This window comes from Dipodomys merriami, unplaced genomic scaffold, assembly GCF_024711535.1.
Source record: "Dipodomys merriami isolate MVZ:Mamm:240054 unplaced genomic scaffold, mDipMer1.0.p SCAF_33, whole genome shotgun sequence".
NCBI lineage: Eukaryota > Metazoa > Chordata > Mammalia > Rodentia > Heteromyidae > Dipodomys > Dipodomys merriami.
Window position 1 is genome coordinate 7,600,708 of NW_027204826.1, and position 25,508 is coordinate 7,626,215.

The 25,508-nt window shown below is 47.2% G+C and overlaps 1 protein-coding gene across 3 annotated transcripts in view; it reads right to left on the reverse strand.

Annotated features, from left to right (window-relative positions):
* Positions 1 to 25,308, reverse strand: part of Gabra5 (gamma-aminobutyric acid type A receptor subunit alpha5) — a 58,980-nt gene extending 33,672 nt beyond the window's left edge. Inside the window, exons 1-6 of one of the 3 annotated variants that reach the window (XM_070043067.1) lie at positions 25,247 to 25,308; positions 23,243 to 23,304; positions 22,639 to 22,800; positions 2,512 to 2,633; positions 1,359 to 1,426; positions 1,029 to 1,249 (exon numbers count right to left, since the gene is read on the reverse strand). In XM_070043067.1, coding sequence (XP_069899168.1) covers positions 1,029 to 1,249; positions 1,359 to 1,426; positions 2,512 to 2,633; positions 22,639 to 22,724 — 497 coding nt within the window. In that variant the 5' untranslated portion in view covers positions 22,725 to 22,800; positions 23,243 to 23,304; positions 25,247 to 25,308. Of the gene's footprint in view, positions 1 to 1,028; positions 1,250 to 1,358; positions 1,427 to 2,511; positions 2,634 to 22,638; positions 22,801 to 23,242; positions 23,305 to 24,255; positions 24,342 to 24,936; positions 25,052 to 25,246 lie in introns of those variants that run through there. The other 2 variants (XM_070043066.1, XM_070043068.1) reach the window with 2 other exon arrangements.
* Positions 25,309 to 25,508: the final 200 nt, after the last annotated feature.

Here is a 25,508-nt window from a genome sequence, read left to right on the forward strand (position 1 = left end):
GCTATGAAGGTCCTCTTTCGTCCAATAACATGGCACCCCTCCAAACTGCAAGTGTGGATAAAGAAAAGCCATGGCTCGTGGCTTAGTTCCAATTTCTGTTTCTCTTCGTGAGACCCCAGGCTGATAACCAAACCTCTATAACCAAACCCCTATGTGCCATGCTTTCTGTGGGCCACAGGGTCACCTGGCTGGCTCTTTGAGGACTAAAAGTTTCAATATTTGCACCTGGAATAAGGAACTCAGTAAAGCATTTCCTCTCCCATCTCTTCTCCTTCTAAACAGGCTCCATTCACTGGTGACAGCCATTGTCTCCTAGAAATAGTATGTTGTATTTCATGATATATCTTTGTTGTTGGTGGTGGTGGTGGTTGTGGAACTTGACCTTAGGGCCTGGGTGCTGTCCCTCAGCTCTCTTGCTCAAGGCTGATGCTCTACCATTTTGAGCCACAGCACCACTTCCGGTTTTCTCATGGTTCATTGGAGATAGGAGTCTCACAGACTTTTCCTGTCTAGGCTGGCTTTGAACCGTGATCCTCAGCCCTCAGCCTCCTGAGTAGCTAGGATGACAGGCATGAGCCATGGGCACCTGGCCTCATGATCTATTCTTTTAAGCTTAGGATCTAACCACAGTCTCTCAACAATGAGAATGAAGGACAACATTTCCATGGGGTTGAAGGTTATTTGTATCCCACAAACATATACGGTTACCGCACCCAAATTACTCACCCCTAACCCCAGGCAGACTCTGGGCTCCAAGATCTCAGCCTCTACATTATGCCTTCCACGCTTTGCTCATGGGGCTGAGAATGCACTCCATTTTTATCTTCCCCAAGGCAATGGCCAAGGATTTAGGCTTTACTCTGAAGTCAGCGTCTCAGGACTCCTTTTCAGAGTGACTGACAGGGTCCCAAGGCCCTTGGGTGCTCAGGGAGCCCGATCCCTCCCCCCCCCCACCTCTTGCATTGCTCTCTGGGCATGCTTCCCAGCCTGTAGTCCCGGCCCTGGCCCCTCCAGGGCTTTGCGCTCACCGCATGGTGTACAGCAGGGTGCCATCATCCTCCAGCCGCAGCAGCTTGTTGGGCGTGGTCATGTTGTGGGCGATGGATTTCTTCCCGTTGTGGAAGAACGTGTCCGGGGTCCAGATTTTGCTGGCGAGCAGGTTGTTGAGAGGCAGGCGCTGCATGGGCCCCTTGAAGCGCAGCCGCTCGTCTTTCCAGCTCTGCCGGAAGAACACGTCGATGGTGTATTCCTGGAGGCAAAGGAAAGGCGTTGGGGTGGCGCCTGAGCCACGGGGGAAGTTCTTCCCAGGGTGATTTAGTGAGGGCGGAATGCATGGGCCCAGGCCCAGGGGAACTTACCATTTCTGTGTCTGACACTGGGCCGAAGCTGGTCACGTAAATGTCGGTCCGGACCTGCGTGATTCGCTCTGAAACACAGATGCTAGGCTGCAGCCCGCTGGCATGGATGGTCATATTCTGCTCACCTGTTCGTGTGTGTGTGTGTGCGCGCGCGCGTACGTGCAGGGACTTGAACTCAAAGCCTGAAGCATGGTCCCTTGGCTTTTTGGACTCAAGCCTAGGGCTCTAACCCTCTACTTCTGATGTTTAAAAAAAATTTGAGGATGAAGAATCTCATGGACTTCTCTGTTTCCAGGCTGCTTTACAACCAGGATTCTCGAGTCTCAGCCTCCTGAGTAGCTGAGGATCGCAGGCGTGAGCCTCCACGGCCTCCTGTGTCTTCAACAGCATCCAAGCACTGGTCCCTCCCTAAGTGACTAGAGTGGACACTAAGATTATCTGGGAAGGCTGAGTGCCCGTGGCTCACGCCAGTCATCCTAGCTACTCAGGAGAGGCTGAGATCTGTGGGTCATGGTTCATAGCCAATCCAGACAGGAAAGTCTGTGAGACTCTTATCTCCAGTGAACCACCAGAGAACCAGAAGTGGAGCTGTGGCTCAAGGTGGTAGAGAGATAGCCTTGAGTAAAACAAAAGAAGAAAAGCTCAGGGACAGTGCCTGGGGCCCTGAGTTCAAGCCCCAAGACTGGCACACACACACACACACACACACACACACACACACACACACACACACACACACACACAACCCAGGAAGAAGGAAGTTGGCACAGGGATATTTTAAAGGCAAACACTGCCTCGAGCTGAAAATAACCAAGACTGCACATCCTTGGCAAGACTTAGAAGGCAATCATCCAATCCAGAGCCATGGTCAGGGTAGCGCTTCCCAGGATTGGGTCCCAGCAAACACAAGTCAGCCAATGAGGGGCGGAGCTTTCCAGACACACCTCCCAGTCCAGCCACACATGCCTCTCAGACCAGCCAATAACAGGCAGAGCTTTTCACACACGCCTCCCAGCCCAGCCAATGAGAAGCGAAGCTTTTCACACACGCCTCCCAGCCCAGCCAATGAGAGGTGGAGCTTTCCCGCCTCGGGGGGGGGGGGGGGCTCCCCATCCTCACAGGCCTGGCCTCAGCAGCGCGTGAGCACACTCACCTCCCAGCCCAGGCCTCAGTCTATTGTCATAGCCATCCAGCAGCCCGTCCAAAATCCTGGTGAACACTGTGATGTTGTCATTCGTCTCCGCTTTCACTGAACTCGTTGGCATTTGTGAAAAGCTTTTCCAAAAGAGAAAACCAAGAAAGCTAACATTTGCATTGCTTCACAATAAGATATCATGATAATACTAAGAATTGTTTTTTATTGTGATGATCTCAGGGCTTGAGTGCTGTCTCTGAGGGCTGGTGCTCTACCACTTGAACCACAGCTCCACTGCACCACTTCTGGTTTTCAGATGGTTAACTGGAGAGATAAGTCTCACAGATTTCCCTGCCCTGGCTGGCTTAGAACTGGTATCCTCAGATCTCAGACTCCTGAGTAGCTAGAATTACAAGCGTGAGCCACTGGCATCTGGCTACAAGATTCACAGTCCATGCATCCTTTTCATCTCATCTTAGGGGGAAGGCATCTGCAAAGCTTAGTCTGTGCAGGGGGCATGGTTTACTTTGAATAAGTCTTAGTGCTTAAGACTCCCGCATTTTGCTCTGGGCTGATGTCCTTCCACTTAACCCAATGGGCCAAAATATGCTATGTTATGAGGAGCCATTTATTATCCATGCCGTTAGTCATTTATGAAACAAATTAGTTCCTGTGCAGGGACTGGCAGAGTCTAATCCATGCACAGGGGATTCCAAAAGTTTGGTGTAAGTAGAAGAAAGCTGAGTTTGCAGGTCCTTAATGAACCGCCCATAATGCACCCCAGGGTGGACAGGAGGATGGGGCTTAACTTTGCTCATGTTGGAAGATGAGGTTGATGCTCCCCAAGCTCACCGCATCCTTAGTGGCCTGGGGGAATGGGGACTGTGGATACAATGCCAGGATTAGAGCAGGTAAGGCCAGAAATGATCAAGTCTGTGATATACTTCAGAGTTCTCAGTATGCCCAGCTAATGGCCACATTGTCTGTCACCTAGTATCTTAGAATCACAATGATACCCTCAGGAAGCCAGGTGCCAGTGGCTCACACAGACTGAGCTCTGAGGGTCGTGGTTCAAAATCAACCCTGGCAGGAAAGTCTGTGAGACTGTTATCTCCAACGAACCACCAGAAAACCTGAAGTGGTGCTGTGGCTCAAGTGGTAGAGTGCTAGCCTTGAGCAGAAGAGCTCAGGGACAGTGCCCAGGCCCTGAGTTTTAAGTTCCATGATTGTCCAAAAACAAAACAAAAACAATAACAAAACCCAGAAACCTGGGGTTATTTAGTAACGTAACATTATCCAGGCTCCAAAAGCATATGCAAAGCTGGGCACAGGGCACTTCCAGCTAGCTATTCAAGAGGCTGAGATTTGAGGATCACTATTCAAAGCCAGCCCAGGCAAACATTCTGGGAGATAGTTTGATCTCAGGGCCTGGGCACTGTCCCTAAACATTTAATTAATTAATTGATTTTTGCTCAAGGCTGGTACTCCTTGAGCCACAGTTCCACTTCTCGATTTTTGGTAGTTAATTCTCCAGTTAACTTGTGGACTTTCACCCTGGCTCTCTTGGAGCTACTATCTTCAGATCTCAGCCTCTTGAGTAGCTAAGATTACAGGCATGAGCCACCAGTGAGCCACCAATTAATCATCAGAACACTGGATGTGGAGATGTGGCTCAAGGCATAGGACACTGAGTTTAAAAAGCCAGTAGGAGCACAAGGCCCTGAATTCATGCCCCAGTGCCTCCTCCCTCCTCACACCTTATGAAGATAAAGTAGATGGAAATCAGAATTGATCTGTCTAGATGCAATCAGTGAAAATGAGAAAGGCAGGCACACACCGATTCTGACCTCAGCATCTCCTTGGGCAAGCCTAGAAGGTTCTCTGAGGAAAGCAAGTCTGCAAGCCAGAAATCAGCAAGGAATCTGAAGGGTTTGAATCTCACCTCAGGTTATGCAAACAGCACTGCACCTGCAGACTGGGCTCGATTTCAACGACGCACAGGAGAATCCTGGGCCAAAACTAGCTGGGCCTTCCAAATAACCAACACCTTTGGCACTTGAGCAAAAGAGTATTTGACTCTTGGTACACCACAGAAAAGCCTGGCTGTAGGCCCCAGCATTGCTAAAATGCTTTCTCTGCCTCACTGTGGTTGAAATTACAATGGTGAGTCTCTCCATGTATCCACTGCGGGATGCAGAGGTCAGAATGGATGTGTGCCTACCTCACCGACTACTTGGAAATTGGTCCTTGTTTTTTCATTGATTGTATCTAAGCAGATCAATTCTTCACCGGACCTACAGCTATTCCCTTTGGGAATGCAACAGAATACAATCTCTTCATCTAATTTTCGCACCAGCGTTAGAATGCAGATAGCTGGAACTAAAATTCAGTTCTGTTATCTCAGAGAATAGAAACATGTTTTACTTTCTGACTTAGTATATTAAAATATTAGTCCCTCACCCTTTTTCCCCCCTAACATCCATGGTAATTCTACACTTCAGGAAGATAACGTACTAAGCCTCACATTGCTAATGTCAGGATAGAAAGCCTTGAAACCGCCTAGGGTTATGCTGTTTTTGTTTTTTGGTCAGTAATAGCTATGCAGAAGGCTGAGATCTGATGATCATGGTTCAACACCAGCCCAGGCAGTAAACTCCATGAGACTGTTATCTCCCATTAACCACTAAAAACCCAGGAGTGGCACTGTGGCTCAAAGTGGTTGAGCACTAAGCCTTGAATGAAAAAGCTCATGGACAGTTCCCAGGCCCTGAGTTCAAGCCCCATGACTACCACCACCACCACCAACAACAACAAAAGGAGACATAGGGAGCAGATTCTTTAAAAAATTCTTTGTGGAGTGCTGTGGCTCACACCTGTAATCCTAGTGACTCAGGAGGCTGAGATCTGAGAATGATGGTTCGAAGCAGCCCAAAGTTAGAAGTGGAGCTGTGGCTTATGTGGTAGAACACCAGCCTTGAGGAAAAAAAGCTAAGCAACTTGCCCAACCTTTAAAGTCTGCTTTAAAGCTAAAGACTCACTCCAGCTTGCTCTGCTCCATTTCTGGCTTGTGGAAAGCACTGGAGAAACAAAATGGCACAGAAATCTTAGGCCGTCAGGAGAGGCAACGCAATGTTCTGTTTCATTGAACACTCAACTAGGTTCCCAAGACAGCACAGCCTGCTGAAATTCCTGCTCAGGTCTTTTTTTTTTAAACCCCAGTGAGTTCTTTTAACCCCATACAGCTCTGTTCACCCTAAGTCAGTCATGGATGTACCTCTCATCTCAAGACATATTAAAGGCCCTGCTCTGTAACAAGCATTTTGGTGAGACATGATCTATGACTATTGGCAACTGCCTTACCTATAAAAGAATAGCTTTGCTGAGTGCTGGTGTCTCACGTCTGTAATCCTAGCGACTCAGGAGGCTGAGATCTGAGGACTGCAGTTCAAAGCCAGCTGGGGCAGGAAAGTCCATGAGACTCTTATCTCCAATAAACAACCAGAAACCCGGAAGTGGAGGTGTGGCTCAAAGTGGTAGAGCATGAGCCTTGAGCAAAAGAGCTCAAGGAGAGTGTGCAGTCCCTGAGTTCAAGCCCTATGACTAACAACACCACCAACAAAAATCACTTTTTACATTTTCTTGCCTAAATATGATCAGTCTATATGAAAGACACATGACTTGATTCTAATGCTTTTAGTTTGAAGAATAATAAAGGTTCCAGCCTGAAGAAGAAGGGGATTGTTGGTTGATGAGGGCGACAGGCAGTGTCGTGGCTGGAGTGGTGTCTCAGAGCCATGCGATGACCCCCATCCCAACTTGAAGTTCTAGGTCATTTAGAGCCTTCTGATGACGAACCAGCATGCCACGACACTTGATCCACCAAGAGATTAATTTCATCAGCACAGTGTCTAAGAGAAAAGTCCCTTCCAAGTGTGTGAACCTCCCACTCCACCCCCCTCCCCCTTGCATCATCCTTGGGCTCTGAAACTCTTGCATTCACTTCTTCCTGGTTTCTGGGCCTTAGAGACTCAGTTTTAATTGATCAGAGAGAAAATAGGAGCCAGTGACTCCAGCCTCTGTGACCTTCCTCTACAGTCATGATGGAAAATAGGTGGGCTAAGGCTTGGATAGAAGCAGAAAAGATGCCCTCAGACGAACTGTTAGTGATGCCAACAGACTCTGAGAGGCTTCCTCCAATGTCTCCAGAGAGGCCCTGCCATTGGGTCTAACACCTATTTCACTTCCATGCCCTGGGTATTCCAGGCAGCAGATACTCAAACAGGCACTGGGGAAATGAGGCTAGAAGATGGTCCCAAACTCATCCAGGACATGTCCGCCTGCAGTAGGAATCAGCTGGGGCCTGAGAGGATTAGAGTAGATCATGGGAGAAGTGGGACCTCGTGGGACTGTGCAAGGCACCGCAGGAACACAAAGGAGAGAAAACGCAAGCTCCGTCTGGGGTTGTTGTCTCCTGACAATGATTTGAGTCCCAGGGAGGGCTGCAGGAGGGTCTTGTACTCAGCAGCTTCCAGGAAGGCGTCCATGTCGTTTGCAGGGAGCATGCGCAAAGACACAACATGGCTGCCTTGAGTGCACCAGGCCCCGGGTTCCATCCCCAGCAGCACAAAGAAAAGCAACAAATATTGAAATGAAAAGGGCAACAGGCACACATCAGGCCATAAAGGGCACTGTAAGCCACATTACACTTCTAGGAGTTTCTAGAAGGTACTGATGACACACTCTTCTGAGGCCTTCAGGACAATTAAGACACGATTAACAGATGTAAAGTCCATGCAGCTTGCCTGGACTCTTCCTGCTGGACCCTTTGTTCCCTAGAATCTCACCAAGACTCCCCACCCTCTTGGGTTAAATGTTGGGTGTTAGCCAATCAGGAGAGGCTGTGAATCCCGAGGCTGACCAATACAGGTAAGGGGGTGGGAAACAAAAAGAAGTGGCAAAGTGAGAGAAGTAGAACTGGAGGCATGGGCATCAGTTATGAAACTGGATTGTGTTCTTTCTCTCCTTCCTTCCTTCCTTTCTTCCTTCTTTCCTTCCTTCCTTCCTTCCTTCCTTCTCTCCTTCCCTCCTTCCTTCCTCCCTCCCTCCCTCCTTCCCTCCTTCCCTCCTTCCTTCCTTCCTTCCTTCCTTCCTTCCTTCCTTCCTTCCTTCCTTCCTTTCTTCCTCTCTTTCTTTTTCTTTTCTCTTTCTCTTCCTCCTCCTTCTCCTAACAACTACTACTTCATCTCTTCTTCTCTTTCTTGTCCCTCCTCCTCTTTCTCCTCTTCTTCTTCCTCCTCCTCCTCTTCTCCTTATCTGTCTCCCTTCTTTTCTTCCCCCCCTCCTCCTCCTCCTCTTTGTCTCCCTCTTTCTCTTCCTCCTCCTCCTCTCCTTTCTCTTTTTCATCTTCCTCCTGTTCTTCCTCTTCCTCCTCCTCTTCCTTCTCCTTCTTCTTCTTCCTCCTCCTCCTCTTCCTCCTCCTTCTTTCTCTTGTTGTTATTACTCTCATCCTCTTCCTTCCTCCTTCTGCTTGTTCTTCTCATGCTTCTTCCCCTACTTCTTCTTGAGATGGGGTGTCTTTATGTTGTCCGTGCTGGCCTCCAACTGTCTGGGGCTCAAGAAATCCTTTGACTCATCCTACCAAGAACCTAGGACTACATGGGTGGTACACTACCCTACCCACTTCATCAGCTAGATTTATGACCAAGAGTGAAGATGAGGGAAAGGTCTGAAAACAGCAAGAAAGGAATTCCACAGGAAGCGAACTCTGAAACCAGCCAGTTAACAATAGCAAGCAAACGGAACTCAGTTGTAGAATGCCATCATTTCAATCAGTCCTCTATATCTGTAGACTACACACCAGTGAAATCAATAACAAATGATGGAAAATGTTTTTTAAAAGGTGTTTGCACCAAACATATATGGACTTTTTCTTGTCGATAGTTCTTAAACAATATAGAATAGCAACTCTTCACATCACATTTACATTTTATAAACAATATAAAAATGATCTAAAGTCGCCAATAGACATGGTGAAGAAATGTCCACTCCTCTGGCCATAAAGAAAATGTAAATCAAAACAACACTGAGATTCCATCTCATCTCAGTCAGAATGGCCAGTCAACAAGAAGAGAAACAAGAGTAGATGCCAGGGTAAAAGGAACCCTGCTACACCATTGGTGGGGATGTAAACCAATGTTTTCATTATAGAAGGCAGTTTGGTGATTCCTCAAAAAACAAAATAGAGAACTACCCTATGTTCCAGCACTATATGTTTGGGCATTTGTCCAAAAGATTACAAGTCAAGATATGGTAAAAACGACTTGCCCATCAATGTTCATGGATGCACTGTACATTCTAGCCAAGTTAGAGAAAAAAGCCCAGAAATCCTTCAAAGGATGGATCAACAGATGTGTCACGTACACACACACACACACACACACACACACACACACACACACACACACACACACACACACACACACACACAGAATTTAACACATCTATCAGGAAGAATGATACTAAATCATTTGCAGAGAAATGGGAAAATATGTAATATGAGTCGAGCCTAGAGAAACCAAGGATGCATGATTTCTCTCATATGTAGAAGTTAGATCTGGTCTATAAGTCAATCTATCTATCTATCTATCTATCATCTATCTATCTATCTATAAACATATTCAGGGCCATATGCATCTATGCACAAATTAACTAAAGTATACTATATGCAAGGGAAGATTCCAATGGTATAATTCCTTTCAACAACCAACTTGCAGTCTGGTGAAATGAATCTCAAGGAGCTGGAACTTGAGATGTCAGGGAGTCGAGGTTGGGGGAAGAGCATGTATAAAGGAAGCAAGGGAAGGGCGGGAGGATGCAGTTATGAAATTCAGTATATACATATGAAAATGGAACTAGGAATATTCAGGGCATGGATGGAGTTGGGAGATGGAGGAGGAAGATGTAAGGGGTGATGTTGATTAAGATGCACTGTATTCATAAGCTGACATGTCAAGTTGAATTCCCTTTGTACCACTACCTAAAGATAATTTTTTTAAAAAATCACTTAAAATACACAAATGGATGTGCATGGATTTCATGCAACTACTATGCCATTTTTGCACACAGAACTTTCATTGTGGATTGGGGTGCCCAGATGGAGGGGCATCTTGGAACTAATTTCCCATGGATATCAAGGGACTATATTTTGGAATGGGGTGGAGGGGGGGGGGGAGTGGTAAGTGAAGAGCTATATGTTTCATAAGATCTAAAAATCTATTTTTCCTCCCTGAGGAATTTTCAAAGGCATCTATCACAATATTGTTTTATCCACCAGAATTATAATCTCTAGTAAGAACAGTAATAGAAGTGGGGTATCAGTGGCTTACACCTGTCACCCTAGCTAATCAGGAGGCTGAGATAGGAAGATTGCTGTTCAAAGGCAGCCTGGGCAGGAATATCGATGAGACTCTGATCTCTAACGAACCACCACCAGAAAACTGGAAGTAGTGCTGTGGCTCAAAGTGGTAGAGTGCTAGCCTTGAGCCAAAGAGCTCAGGGACAGCACCCAGGCTCTGAGTTTAAGTCCCATGACTGACAAAAAAAAAAAACAAAACACATGAAGAATGGTAATAGATTATGGAATCTATCTTTAAAGGTACTTCATGCTACCAAATGGTGCTTGGTTCCTTATGATGATATTTTAACAGAATCAAGTCACCTTGTCATTCCTAGGGAAAAAGAGACTTTTGAATACAAAGACACAAGAACACAAATGGCACTGGTGATGATGGTACCTGATAAGTCTCTTTTCCATGTCATCTCTGCTTCCATTGACAGCCCTATTCTATGTACATAAAATACGATCAATAATGACAGTTGCAGACAGTTTCCCCATGGAATTACATTGAGAATCGAACAAGATTGGTTTTTATGCTTGTTGCTCTGTCTTCTGAATTGCATCCTTTCCCCAGTGCTTGATTACTTCTAAGAAATGCGTCTTCATTTTATTGGTTTGTTATGCTAAGATCATTACATGTGATCATATTGTGATGTTTTCTTCAAGTGCTCATTTCATACTATTTTTTAGCTAACTGTACTACTTTGAGTTAACCATTTTATTTTAACGGCCATGGGTCTTGAACTCAGAGCCTGGGCATTATCCTTGAGCTTTTGCACTCAAGGCTAGAGCTCTACCACTTTGAGTCACAGCACCACTTCCAGTTTTCTGGTATTTTGTTGGAGATAAGAGTCTCATGGACTTTCCTACCTGGGCTGACTTTGGACTATGATCCTCAGATCTCAGCCTTTTGAGTAGCTTCTATGACAGGTATGAGCTACTGGCGCCTGACAAGCTAACCTTTTAATACTGGGCAAAAGAAGAATACAACATGGTAGACCCAACAAATTGTACATTTCCAAATGAAAATTTTCCCCTCTCAAGATGAAAGAAACTTTAAAACACATGTGTGTTTGTTTGTTTTTTAGCTAATATGCTGTGCCAGGAAATACCTTGCAAGAATTCATAGTTTTCCCCCAAGAATTCATAGTTTTTCCCCACTAGGCCTCACCTCCTGCTAAAGGTCCTGTCCTTCAGCTCCCTGAATCAAGTTCAAGTCTGTTCTAGTTTCCCTACCACCTGCCTGCAGGCTCTCTACATCCTTGGCATTGCTGCCTGACTTAGAATCATCCTGCTGCCTGCAACACAGGCAGAATGCAATGCACTTCATCCACAGCCTCCCATCTCACCCAGCCCAGGTTCAAAGACTCAGCGCTTTCCTCGTCCTCAGCTGTATTGAGGATCTCACCTTTGGGGCAAAGGGGGACAGTACCAAACCTCCACCATCTCAGCCTCTATACCATTGTGTCTTGCTCCCTCATCATTTCCTTTAGCACGTAAATTTTCAACACCAATCTTTAAAACAACTTCCCATATGCCCTTCTGCTCACCCTTCTACCACACTCTGCAGAACTCATTGGAAGAATTCATTCCATGTAAAAATCCCGGTTCCCTCTCCTCCCTTCTTTTCCTCCAGCTGTTTTCTTCCAGCTGTTTCCACCTGCATCCCCAAGAAACTCATCCCCAAAGGTGAACCTACATTGCCTGATCCAAAGATCAAATCTTGATTCTCATCTCCGAGGACCAATGAGTAACATCTGGCAAAATGGAACACAGTGCCTTTTCTTTTCTCCACTTGGTCTTAGGATGTTATTCTCTTTGTTCTTCTTCTTAGTTTTGTTCCACTCTTCCCTTTCTTGTTTTCTTTTTCTTTTTCTGTTTTTGTGGGTCATAGGGCTTGAACTCTGGGCCTGGGCACTGTCCCTCAGCACTTAAGCTCAAGGCTAGTGCTCTACCACTTGAGCCACAACACCATTTCCCGCTTTTTCAGCTTATGGTGTGCTGAGGAATCAAATCCAGGGCCTCATGCATGCGAGGCAAACACTCTACCACTGTGCCACCTTCCCAGTCCCTGACTCTGCCTTTTCTGACCTTTAAACACCACCAACAATCTAGGGATGTCATTTCTCTTCTGTCTTTACTCAAACTCCATCAAGTCTCATCTGATCCACTGGCTTTCAATGCCTCCCATCCATAGATGAATCTCAAACCCACTGATCCAGCCCCGTCTCAGGCCTCCATACCTCCATGTCCAATGGCCTGGTTTGGCTTTGCCAAACCAGGAGAAGGAATAGACATCTCAAAGGGTTTAGAAACCTGGCAGTGGTGGCTCACGCCTATCATCCTAGCTACGTAGGAGGTTGAGATCTGAGGATCATGGTTCAGAGCCAGCCTAGGCAGGAAAGTCCATAAGGTTCTTACCTTCAATAAACCACCAGAAATCTGAGAGTAGCTCAAAGTGGTAAAGTGCACAAAGCTCAGGGACAGTGCCTAGTGACTGAACTCATAGTGCCTGAGTTCAAGCCCTATGACCTACCAACAGAAGGGCGGAGGGATTGGGGAGGCCTCTAAAACCAGCGCTGCAGCCATGGTTTTCTCTACCTAAACCTCTTCTATCTTCTCCAGTGCAGTGAGAGGCAATTGAACCCATCTGGTTTCCAGGTGGAATACTTAACCCTTCTCTTTCCTTGTTTACCTCAAGCAATCAAGACATCTGGGTTTGCTTGCAAGACCTCTTCATTGTCCTCACTGCTTCTCTCATTTTTCCCCTATCCCCACCCTTCATTATACCTTATCTATTCACTTAGCATGCAGACTGAGTGATCTTTAATTAATTATTAAGCATGGGGCTTGAACTCAGAGCCTGGGCACTGTCCCTAAGCACCTTTTCTCATGGCTAGCACTCGACCACTTGAGCCACAGCACCACTTCCAGGTTTCTGGTGGTGGTTAAATGTAGAGAGGAGCCTCCTAGACTTTCCTGAGGGGCTGGCTTTGAACCAGGATCCTCAGATCTCAGCCTCCTGACTAGCTAAGATGGTAGGCGTGAGCCATGGTTACTTGGGAGGCTCACAGGGAAGTACTGCCTGAGGCCGGAAGTTGGACATCAGCCTGGGATTCACAGCAAGTCCCAGCTCAAACACAGCAGATGGCCTTGTGATGGATTCCCTTCCACCTTCATGGTAAAAACCAATGGATCCTACCCAGGGAGGCCTACTACTCCTTCACCATGGGGTCCTACTGTCCCAATTCCTCTGTGATCATGCCTCCTACTGATCTCTCTTGCCCCTCCCACCCCAGCCCCTTTGCCTCCCCCAATACACCCCGCCGGCCCTGCCTCAACACCCTGTATTGATCACTAAGCCAGTTCATCAATCACTAGTCCTGTTCAGTCTGGTCTGAATAGTATCTCTCACATGACCACCTGCCTTGGGTTCCTACCACAGCCTCGCCTTCAACACTCACCATCTCTCACCGTTATTCTCCACAGCAACCACCATCACTTGATACCTGGTGTGTTTGCTGCCTGGTTCACTCCCACCAGAACACATCCTCCCTAAAGGCCGGCTTCACGCTGCCCACTGTGGATTCTCAACACCGAGAACAACGCCTTGGTCTCTGGTCAGGCCCACATACATACACACAGCACAGTCACCGGTGTGGCTACTCCCGCCTGGGATGACAACCCGGAAGTGATTTTGCACACGTGGTGAAGGTCTATACGTCACTGTGCTGGGGGCTCAGTCCAGATCACACTGGCTCTCTGGGGCTAGTAAATCTCAATGTCCCCCATGTGTGTATGTCATAAACACACATGCACACACACGCACATGCACACATGCACACATACATGCACACACAACTCTGGGATCTGTCCAAGCATGTAGCATTATTGGAGCAATGGACCTTTGCACACATTTCCTGTGCAGTAGGATCTAGCTTATAGCCATTTTCAGATGTGGAAACTGAGCTGAAGTTGAAGTAACTTCTGATGTCACACAGAGAAGTAGGCACCGGAGATCAGAGCTATGATACTCTGTAGCCAAGCACCCGCAGCTTATGCTTTTAATCCTAGCTGAGGCTCAAGTGGTAGAGTACTAGCCTTGAGCAAAAGAAAAAAGATCCTTCATGCTATTCCTCAGAGCTTGAGGTATAAACAAAACTAATTATGGAATAATGATCTCTCTCTCTCTTCTCTCTCTCTCTCTCTCTCTCTCTCTCTCTCTCTCTCTCTCTCTCTCTCTCTCTCTCTCTCTCTCTCTCTCTCTCTCTCTCTCTCTAGTTGTTGTTAGCTGAATATTAGCAGGAACTGGTTGCTTTTGCCATAATCCTAGCTACACAGGAGGCTGAGATCTGAGAATCACAGTCCAGAGACAGCCCAGGCAAACAAATCTGAGAAACTCTTACACCCAATTAACCAGCAAATCGCTAAAAGTGGAGGTGTGGCTCAACTGATAAAGTGCCAGCAAGAGAAAAATAAAGCCAAGCAAGCATTTAAGGCTCTGAATTCAAGGTCCAGTTTCAGTCATAACAGCAAAAAATTAATCAATGCTCTGAGGGCAAAGAAAATTTTAATGTGTGTGTGTGTGTGTGTGTAGGGGTGGGAAGAATTAGATAGCTCTGTTCTCTGAGTTATTTTGTATTTGGCTTCTATTAAAAAGTATCTAACTTAATCTTTTTTTAAAAAAAAAAAAGGCCTGAAGTTAACTGCCCTGCCTTTCATTATCTTTTAGATTCTGTCTTTTGAGTTTGAAATAATCCTAAAATAATATACATCAAGTGGGATTTCCAAAGCTGTACAAAAGCCTACTTTGTGCTAGTTCTTTCTTTTCCTGTGGCATTTGATTTCATGACCACCATCTTGCATGATCTTTACTTGAGCTGTGGTTGGTCCACTGTTTCATTTGAATTCTGCATTCAGATATTCTTTTTTTCAAATATCTAGATTTCCCATCTCCCCTTTCCTTACATCTTATCCTATTTGTGACACCCTAAATATTGGGACATTTTGGAGAAGGCTTTTCCAATAAGAATACATGCAAAGCTCCAATGGACTTGATTCTACCACTTGCAGATGGCAGAATCTGTTACACCTTTCTCTGAGCTCTAAAGCCCAAAACTCTTCTCACTTACAAAATGAGATTGTGTGCGTGTGTGTGTTTGTGTGTGTGTGTGTGTGTGAAAATTACATTGCCTGGCTCAGGTGGCTCACGACCATCATCCTAGCTACTCAGGAGGCTGAGATCTAAGGACTGTGGTTTGAAGCCAGTCCAAGGAAGGAAAGCCATGAGACTTTTATCTCCAATAGACCATTCCAGAAGTCAGAAGTGGAACTGTGGATCAATTGGTAGAGCACCCACCTTAAACAATAACAAAAAAAGAGCTCAGGGACAGAGTCCCAGCCCAGAATTTAAGCCCCAGGACACACACACACACACACACACACACACACACACACACACACACACACACACACACACACACACACACACACACACACACACTACACATTGTGAGAGTTTTAAGATTTCTTTTTGCCTTTTAGGCGTTCTAATACTTTTTCTCTAAAATTCCACATTAATTAAAATATGTGTCTCATGGCCATGGAATCTTTGTTAAAAAAATCTGAAAAACCCACATGTTCCTTTGTTCCTCTGAGCTGAGCCAGTGAGTCACACCCTGGGCTGATTAGCAGCGTACTGATAAAGGGCTAGGCTTCTCCTTTCCTTCTGAGAGCTGCCCACTGACTATTGGTATGAGGAGCAGCCTAAAAGTTTCCTGTATAAAACATTATCACCCGGAAATAATTTTTTTCCTTTAGGTGCCTTTTTTAGTGTGTGTGTGTGTGTGTGTGTGTGTGTGTGTGTGTGTATGTGTGTGTGTGTGTGTGTGTGTGTGTGTGTGTGTGTTTCAGTCCTGGGGCTTGACCGCAGGGCCTGAGCATTGTCCTGGAGCTTTCTTTGCGTAAGGCTAGTGTTCTACCACGTGAGCCACAGCTCCATTTCCAAATTCAGGCTTTGAACTGTGATCCTCAGATCGCAGCCTCCTGACTACCTAGGATGATAGGCATGAGCCACTGGTACCTGGCCAGGTGTGTGTACGTGTGGACATGTGTGCTTACATGTGTGTGTGTGTGTGAATGTTTATGTGAGCTGTGACACTACAACCCCATCATGAGCACCCACATACTTTGTTTTTTTTTTTTTTTTTTAAAGAAACTACCTTTCTGATCTCTGGTTGTCCCCAAAGCTTCTACTTAGACAAGCCATTGTGTTTGTTCTATGAACTGCTTCAGTGTACTTTCTGAATGGTTTTTTTTCTTTCTATTTCTAATGATTGTTGTAACGACCATATGTCCTGGGTCTCATGAACCTGGAGCAACAGGGCGGGAAGAATTTGTCATCTGGGGAAACACAAGAAAGAACTTTCCATTTCAGAAGACATTTTGAGTGCCTGCATGATTCAGAGAGAATGTACTTTCTGCTCTAGTTAAGAGATGGGAACTGTCCTTGAATTACGAGAAAGAAAAGGCCTTTGTGAGACCAAACACCTAAGCTGGCACGTTCATGTACACAAATAAAGAATAACCTTCTGTTTATATTTCTAAGTGGTTTCAAGAGCCTGCTTTTCATTGCTAGTGCTAAGATACTGTTTTCCAGGATCCAATGTGCAGTTCCCACATCATAAAATTCCAACACATGTTTTCTTCCCTCATCCTCCAGAACCTTTTTCAATAGCTCAATCTGTAAAATAGGCTTCATACAATTAAATGAATGAGCCATAAGATTGAGTTCAGAATTTTCAGACCTATCTCACAATTAGCACTGGTCTACCTAGACCAATAAAATATGATTTTTTCCCCTCAAGTGATGATCAATGAATTCCAGTTTAAACTTCATATTAGGTTTATTTTTTCTTATTTTGTCAGTCTTCGGGCTTGAACTCAGGGCCTGGGAGCTGTCTCTGAGCTATTCAGCTCAAGGCTAGTGGTCTACCACTTTGAGCCATAGCATCATGTCTGGTTTTCTGGTGGTTCATTGGAGATGAGAGTCTCATAGACTGTCCTGCCCAGGCTGGCTTTGAACCATGATCCTCAGATCTCAGTCTCCTGAGTAGCTAGGATTATAGGTATGAGCCACCATAGCCTAGCCTATTAGATATTATAAAAACATTATGTGTTGAGCTGGGAAGGTGGCTCAGTGGTAGAGCGCTTGCCTTGCATGCATGAGGCCCTGGGTTCAATTCCTCAGCACCACATAAGCAGAAAAAAAAGCCAAAAGTGGTGCTGTGGCTCAAGTGGTAGAGTGCTAGCCTTGAGCTGAAGAGCTGAGGGACAGCGCCCAGACCCAGAGTTCAGGCCCCACGACTGGAATCCAAAAAAACAAAAAACAAAAAGAAAAAGAAAAAACATCATGTGGATTCAAATATTATTCCAGTGCTAGCTTGTCTTTATCATGTACCTTAGCTTACAGGTTTCACTAAAATAATAATAATGCCTTAAATAATTCCATATTTTCAAATGTTCCAGGCAGAAGGCAGGCTGTCAATAAGACTTCTGTTGTGTGTCTGGCTCATGTCTGTTTTATAATTTAAAACTAATAGCAGAATCATAAAGGCTATTGTTAGTGAGCTGCTGGCGACTGGTCAAATTTCAAATAGGATGAAGAGAAAAGAAAGAAATACTACTCATCATATTTTTGAAGATATTTTACATTAATTGTCTTATATAATTGCCAAATGGATTTCCCTCTTACAAATACATTTTTTTCAAATTCAACACCCTTTTCCTAAATACTGCATACTCAATTTTGGACAATGTTTCACATTGTTTCGGCTCCTCTTCCCTGCCTAGCTTTCTCCCTCCCTCCCTCCCTCCCTCCCTCCTTCCCTCCCTCCGTCCCTCCCTTCTTTCCTTCCTTCCTTCCTTCCTTCCCTCCTTCCTCTTGAACTCAGGGCCTGGGAGCTGTTTCTGAGCTTTTGTACTCAAGGCTGTGCTCTACCACTTGTGCCACAGCAATGCTTCAGGCTTTTCGGTGGTTAATTGGAGTTAAGAATCTCTCCGACTTTCTTGCCTGACCTGCCTTTGAATCTCAATCCTCAGATCTCAGCCTTCTGTTTAGCTAGGATTACAGATAGGAGCTACCAGCTGCTGGCTAGCCTGGCTTTCTGTATCCCTCTCTTACCTTAACCGGCTCTCTGGACTCTAGTGATTGCATTTTAAAATGTCAGCATTTGTCTGGTTCTAGATTCATGTTGAAACACAGATTTTTTTTCACCTCTGTGTGTGTGTGTGTGTGTGTGTGTGTGTGCCATTATTGGGGCTTGAACACAAGGCCTGGACACTGTCCCTGAGCTTTTCTGCTCAAGGCTAGCACTTTTCCATTTGAGCCACAGCTCTATTTCTGGTTTTTTGGTGGTTAACTGAAGATAAGAGTCTCCTGGACTTTCCTGCCCAGGCTGGCTTTGAACTATAGATTACAGATGTAAGCCACACGAATCTAAGCTTTTCACTTTTCTTTTTTGTTTGTTAGTTTGTTTGTTTTTTGCTGGTTGTGGGGCCTGAACGCTGGGCCTGGGCGCTGTCCCTCAGGTCTTCAGCTCAAGGCTAGTACTCTACCGCTTGAGCCACAGTGCCACTTTCAGCTCTTTCTGCTTATGTGGTGCTGAGAAACCAAACCCGAGGGCCTCATGCACGCAAGGCAAGCACTCTACCACTGAGCCACCTTCCCAGCCCTTCACTTTTCTTTTGAATTCTAATTACATCAACTCTTTCTTAGGGAGAAGGGGGGAAAAAAAAACATAGAGCTTGCTCAGATTACTGACTACACCCGATCTCAGAGTATAGAAACCTCTACCTCGGACGCTGAAGACATCTTTGAGAATTAGACTTCCTTTTCTCTCCAGACTGACTGTCTGTAGTCAAAGGATCATACAATAGATCCAGGCAGAATGACATGGAAGACTGACAAATAAGGAACCCCAGCGATTCTTGGCTTTGTGGACCTCCTACATTATTAGCTCTTCATCCATCCACCTGCCCCAGCTGGAGGATGGGGCTGAGGGTGTCTGATTCCCACAGAGACTCCACTGTTCTGAAACTCTCACAAGAACAGGCACTCTTGGGCTGGGAAGGTGGCTCAGTGGTAGAGCACTTGCCTTGCATGCATGAGGCCCTGGGTTCGATTCCTCAGCACCACATAAGCAAAAAGCCGGAAGTGGCGCTGTGGCTCAAGTGGTAGAAGGCTAGCCTTGAGCTGAAGAGCTGAGGGACAGTGCCTAGGCCCAGAGTTCAGGCCCCATGACCAGACCCCAAAAAAAAATAAAATAACAGGCACTCTGCATTGCACTCGCTATTATTCTGTCAAAATGTAAAGTAAAAAAAAAAATTGTTATGAAGCTGCCTTTGGGTTTTCAACAAAACTACTCTTACATACATTTAGGGAATGTGCAAATGAGAGCAACCCTGTAGAAGAGGAAAAAATGCCTGCTGGGTCTCTCTTAGGCTGTGCTTTGTAGTTGTTGTTTGCTGGACAGAAAGAGTTTTGACTGAAATCCCCTTTTTATTAAAAGCAGGTAGACATGGCAGAGTCAAAAGTTCAAAGCCCTGCTGGGTGCCTAGGGCTCACACCTGTCATCCTAGCTACTCAGGAGGATGAGATCTGAGGATCGTGGTTCAAAGCCAGTCTGGGCAGGAAAGTTCATGAGACTCTTATTGCCAATGAACCACCAGAAAACCGGAAGTGGCGTTGTGGCTCAAGTAGTAGAGTGCTTGCCCTGAGCTGAAGAGCTCAGGGACAAGTGCTCAGGCCCAGAGTTCAAGACCCACGACTTCCAAAAAAAAGAAAAAAAAAAGAGTTCAAAGTCCTAAACCCAGCATTTGGGAGGCTGAGGCACGAAGATTCAGAGTTTAGGACCAGACTCAACTACATAATATGATCCGGGCTAACCTGAAAAATATAGATAGCAAGGTCCTATCTGGAAAAGCCTAATACATAACAAGAGTTAAAAACACTCAAAGAGCCCTGAATAAAATTTCACTTACAGGAATATCTTTTAAGAGAAATAATTTCAAAGAGTTTTTTTAAAGCTGCAAAGCAAATACTTTCTTTCCAGGAAATTTTGTGATTGCAAAGTCAGAGACAAGTAGGCATTTCAAAGGAGGGAAGAAGTTAAGCCAATGCATGCATGCGCTATAATAATAGCTGTTCATTTTTTTTAAAGTATATAGTTTAAAGAATTTGTTAAATATATATACATATATATAACATATTAGGTCCACAAAAATAATAAAAAACTGATCACACAATGCGTTCACAACTGTACAGAAATAGACACAGAAGCAAGGAAAAAAATAAGGCACCGGTGGCACACGCCTATAATCGTAGCTACTCAGGAAGCTGAGATCTGAGGATCATGGTTCAAAGCCAGCCCAGGCAAGAAAGTCCATGAGACTCTTATCTCCAGTAAGCCGCTAGAAAACCAGAAGTGCCACTGTGGCTCAAGTGGTAGAGCGCTCGCCTTGAGCTGAAGAGTGCAGGGACAGTACCCAAGCCCCACGACTGACAAAAAAAAAAAAAAAAAGCTACAATAATGCAAAAGATAATCATCTCTGAGTGAGTAGCTGAATTAAGGACCTTTTGCTTCCCTATACTTTATTATATCCCACATGTTTCTAGTGTTTTATAGTGGGCTATTAAAAATATGTCTAGCTAAAAAAATCAAAACATTCTGCAACAGTGAATCTTCTAGAAAGATTCAGGGTTTACGTGTTCAGTGATTCCTTCTAGAACATCATCATTACCATCTACTTTGTACATGACCTACAGAACAAAATGAGAGATCTACTATAACAACTTGTACAAGCGGCTTCCGGTTTCAGGCTAAATTGTCAAAAAAGCTGTAAGTTTCCCACCCAGTTCTCTCATGAATGTGTCAATTCCAAAAGATCACTGCCTATACACAGTCGAACAGTAAATAAACCCAAATCCCACCATGCCTACAATCATAACATGATGTGCTCTGTAGCAGTTCACCAATGAATACGCCTTCCATTCAGAAAAACACAGTGGACGCCAGAGCTTCTAAGACTGAACAGTTGCAGAGGATGTAGAAAGGAAAGCCTTCATTTAAGGCCTTGGAGAGTAGGCCTCCCTTCAGATAGACAGGGCCAGAAGAACATCACACACCTGTTTCCATTCATGTGGCCAGTAATGCTGAGAGATGGGCACACTGCTTTACTATACCCTGCTGGACAGACTCACACATGGGCTTACACCCACCTGAGCTACTGTGACAGCACCTAAGAAGGAAGACTTTAAGTCTGTCCTTTTCTTTCTCTGCTCAAATCTTCAAGGCTCAGCAGAGCAGAGAATGGTCCACAGGATAAACTGTAAATGCCCTGGCCCTAGAAGAAGACATTTTTACTTGTCTGTAGTCGCTGTCTACCCAATCTGCCTTTAAGGTTTACACATGTGCAGAATACACTGTGCATCCTCCGGACATAATAGAACTAACACTTTGGCAACATTGATCCCGAAAGGGAATTCCTTGGAATTCCATCAGCTTTAGGTTGCAATGATTTATCATGAACCAGAATACACTGTGCATCCTCCGGACATAATAGAACTAACACTTTGGCAACATTGATCCCGAAAGGGAATTCCTTGGAATTCCATCAGCTTTAGGTTGCAATGATTTATCATGAACCAGAAGAATTTTGAAACCCTGGCAGAGATGGGCTAAATTAGAGGAGCAACAGCTACCTTTGCAGAAGCCACATCTGGAACACTGATTCAAACTAGTTTAATGGACCAAGGTGAGGATTGACACAGGGCTATCTACACCAACAACAATCAAGTGGAAGGGGCTCAAGAAGTGGTCGTATGCAGAATCTCAGGGGTATCTTTTAAATCATAGCCAGGTGTAGCCTGAGATTTCTGCATTTACATGGGCTGTCCCAGGCCCTTGGCTCAAGCCAGGACTGAGTTGGGTACTTTGGTAGCCTGGCTTGAAAGATAGATTCAATGCCATAAAGAATTGCCTCCAAAGGACCATCTAAATGCTGCATGCTGTCCAGTCTAACAGCAGCAGACATCCTTTATGTACATGAACTTCTGAAGCTAGTTTTAATCCCAGTAGGAGGGAACGTGGCTTACTCTGAAACATCTTTGGCTTCCATTTCTGACAAATAATAGCTTCGTTTTCTGTGACTCACTCCAGAGAATTCCCCCCCTCCCACCGACCTGTCACACACACACACACACACACACACACACCTGGAGCCGCTTGGCTCAGGAGGAATGTATCTGTAGGTCAAGGGAAAGGCTTTCATTTATTTACAATAAGCTGAAGGGAGTCAGACAGAAAAAGGGACAAGCCAGGGCTTGCTGAATTACTGCTCCTCTCTTCAAGGCTCCAATGCCCCCACCCCTCACAACTACCAAACAAGCTGGGGGGTCAGTGGCTCACGCCTGTAATCCTAGCTAATCAGGAGACTGAGAGCTGAGGATGGAGATTCAAAGCCAGCCCCAGGAAAGAAAATCCGTAAGACACTCCTTTCCAATTAACTACCAAAAAATCCCCCCAAAAGCCTGGAAATGATGCTATGGTGCTAGAGCACTAGCCTTGAGCCCAAAAACTCAGGATCAACACCCAGGCTCAGAGTTCAAGCCCCAGAACCCACACAACACAACACAACAAAAACAAGCAAACAAAAAACCCCAAGGCCCAAAAGCACAGATAATAACTCACCCGAAGTGACTGGTTAAGTTCAAGGAAATACAAAAGAGAAGGAGGTTTTTGATCATGATAAAGCTAGAGACCTTTCCATTGTCCATTCCCAATGAGAATAGTTGTGGAAACAAGATGAAGTTTGTGAGAATAAAGATTCTTCTCTCCAACTTGATCTTGAGCCTGAAAAGTACAGAAAAGGGGCCAACATTAGACTATAACTGATTTTTTTTGGTGCCACTGATTTAAACCAAGTTATATGCTACGACCACACAACAACACGTACAGACAGACAAGGTGTCTGCCTCACCATGTCCCCTTCCTGCCAGCAGACACACACATACACACACCAAGTGACTTCTAGAATGTTCACCGGGCAGTTAGGTGGGTAACAGACAGATGACAGTAAGGCTGAATTTCCAGTTGGGCACTGACAGGGTGCAAAAAAATCATTCGAATTGATTCCACTTCCCCACCCCTTTCCAGGTCTCCAATACTACTTTATTTTTATTTTTAGTACATTAGTAAACACCCCCACGGTTTCCACGATTCAAATCAGCGCTCTCAAGTTTTCCAAAGCACCATCACCTTGAATCTCTTAAATCCACAAGGTGGAATCATTTACCTTTTCTGAAATCTCTGACACCTGGTTCAAAGCCAGCGGGCTCCTCCTGGTTGTACAAGGTGCTGGGGAGGTGTGGGGAGGGGGGGGGAGGAGAGAAGGAAAAGTAGGTGGAAAAAAAGGAGGAAAAAAAGAGAGAGAGACACACACACATTTAGAAAAAAAACAAAGTCGTTCTCCAGGCTGGCAATAATAGGACTGCCTCTAAGAGAGACTTCGTACTTCCTGAGCATCCTACCCACCCCCCCCCATGACTAAATGACTTAATAATGGGAGCTGGGCCTTAATGAAGGCGATTGTAACCCAGGCAAGAGGCTGGTTGCGTGTCTCCAGCCCAGGCAGCTCAGACAAGGCACACCGAACTTCGCCACCTGCGCACCAGGCAGGCAGAGGCTCAGCAAATGCCAACAACCCAGAGTTCAACGAGGAATCTTCTCTTTGTTGGGGAGACCCCCCATCACCCCCACAACTTTAGATTTGGGGAGCACATAAAGCACGTCCACCTGAAAAAAAAAGCCCTCTTCCATTACTGGGAAGAATAAAAAAGGCTCAACCTGGGCGGGTCCTGGGGGGGTGGTATGGGGTGGTTATGTGGAAGGGGGGGGGTATTTTGGCTGGACCAGGGGGCAAGAGCGGGGTGGTGGGGTGTGTTGTGTGTGTGTGTGTGTGTGTGGAGATCCAAGAGCCTTCTCTTGTCACCCTCCCCCATCCCCAACCTTCGACCCCTCCCCAAGCCTCCCCCTCCTCCATACACCAGGGGAGACTCTGCTCTCCCGGGGCTGGGGGGGGGGGGGAGGTCAGGGTTGGTTGTTGACTGGCCAAGGCCAGCGGCGCCCCACGCGGGTGGGCAGGGACATGGTGGTGGTGATGGTGGCGGTACTGCAGAGCCGCAGCCTCTCTGCCACCCCAGTCCTAGCCACTCCGGGTTCAGATCGGCCACCCTCGTCCCGGGGTCCGCAGAGATCCCCCCCACTTATCCCCCACTCCCCCCCCCCCCGTTCCTCTTCCCTCCCCACCTCGGGCCTCTGGGTCGCAGCCAGCCATGCGCTCCAGCCCCGGGGTGCAGCGCCCGCCCTTCCTCTCCGGCTGGGAGCGCGCGGCCGGGGTGCAGTGGCCTCGCGTGCCGCCCCCCCCCTTCCCTGCGCCCACCCTGCCATGAACGCCCGGAACCTTCCGAGGCGTGAGGGGGGGGAGAGATGGGGTGGGAGTGGGGTATGGAACCTTCCAGGTGAGGGGCGATCGCGTCCTCCTGGTCTCTCATGGTGTGTGTGTGGAGGGGGGGAAGTGAGGGGTGGGCTCCCCCCCTCCCCGCCCTGCACCCGGTCCCATCCGAACCAGGCTGCATCAGCCCGGTGGGGGAGGGAGGGGGGTTCGCCCCACGGCTCCCCGCCGCGCAGCTTCACCCCTGCAGTCCGCCGTCGCCAGGGGAAAAGTTTACACCGCGGGCGATCGGAGGCGCCTGGCCCGGTCTCCACTTCTGCGCCCCAGCCGGCCGCTGCCCGCACGCGGGGAGGAGGTGGCCACCCCCCGGGGTGCCGCCGACCCTCGCACCCCTCACCTGCAGCTGGGTCTCCCACCTCCAGGATCCTCCACCCCCTTCTCCCGTACACACACACACACACACCCTCTCCTAGAGCCCCAGCCCGGGGCGCCCCTCCACTCCCCACATCCCCCCACACTCCCTCCCCGGGGCTTACCCAGCACCCCGGTAGGCGAGCCGTCGGCGAAGGTTGCATCCTCCTTCTCCGCCGCCGCCCGATCGCCCCGGCTGGCAGGCGCGGGAGGCCGGTGTGCGGCGTCACCGCCCCATGCTCTGCCAGCGCCGAACTTCCTCCCCCCCCCCCACTCCCCCGAATGCTCCCGGGTGGGTGGAAGAACCGGGGAACCGCCGCCGCCGCCCTGCGGCTCCGCTCGGCGCGGCCCCCGCCCCCGTCAGCGCCCGCCAGCGCGCGGCCCGGCTGCGGATCTCCCCGGCGCCCCCCTGCGCCCCGGCGCGCGCGCCCTCACCTCGCCACGGCGCCCCGCCGCGGCCCTGCGCGCCCGCGCTCCGCCAGAGGCCGCCACAGGCTCACCAAACGCGCCAGGCTCTGTCCCCCCGCACCCCGCCGTGGTGTGGGCTGGGGGGGGGGAGGCTGGAGGGTGGAGGGGATGAAAAGGCTGATGGAAGTGGGGGGGGGGCTGGACACCCTCTTTCTCCCCAAGTGTCCAGAAGGAACAGAATGGTTGGCACCGGTCGGCCCCTGGAGCAGAGCTGGGAAAGGTCAGTGGG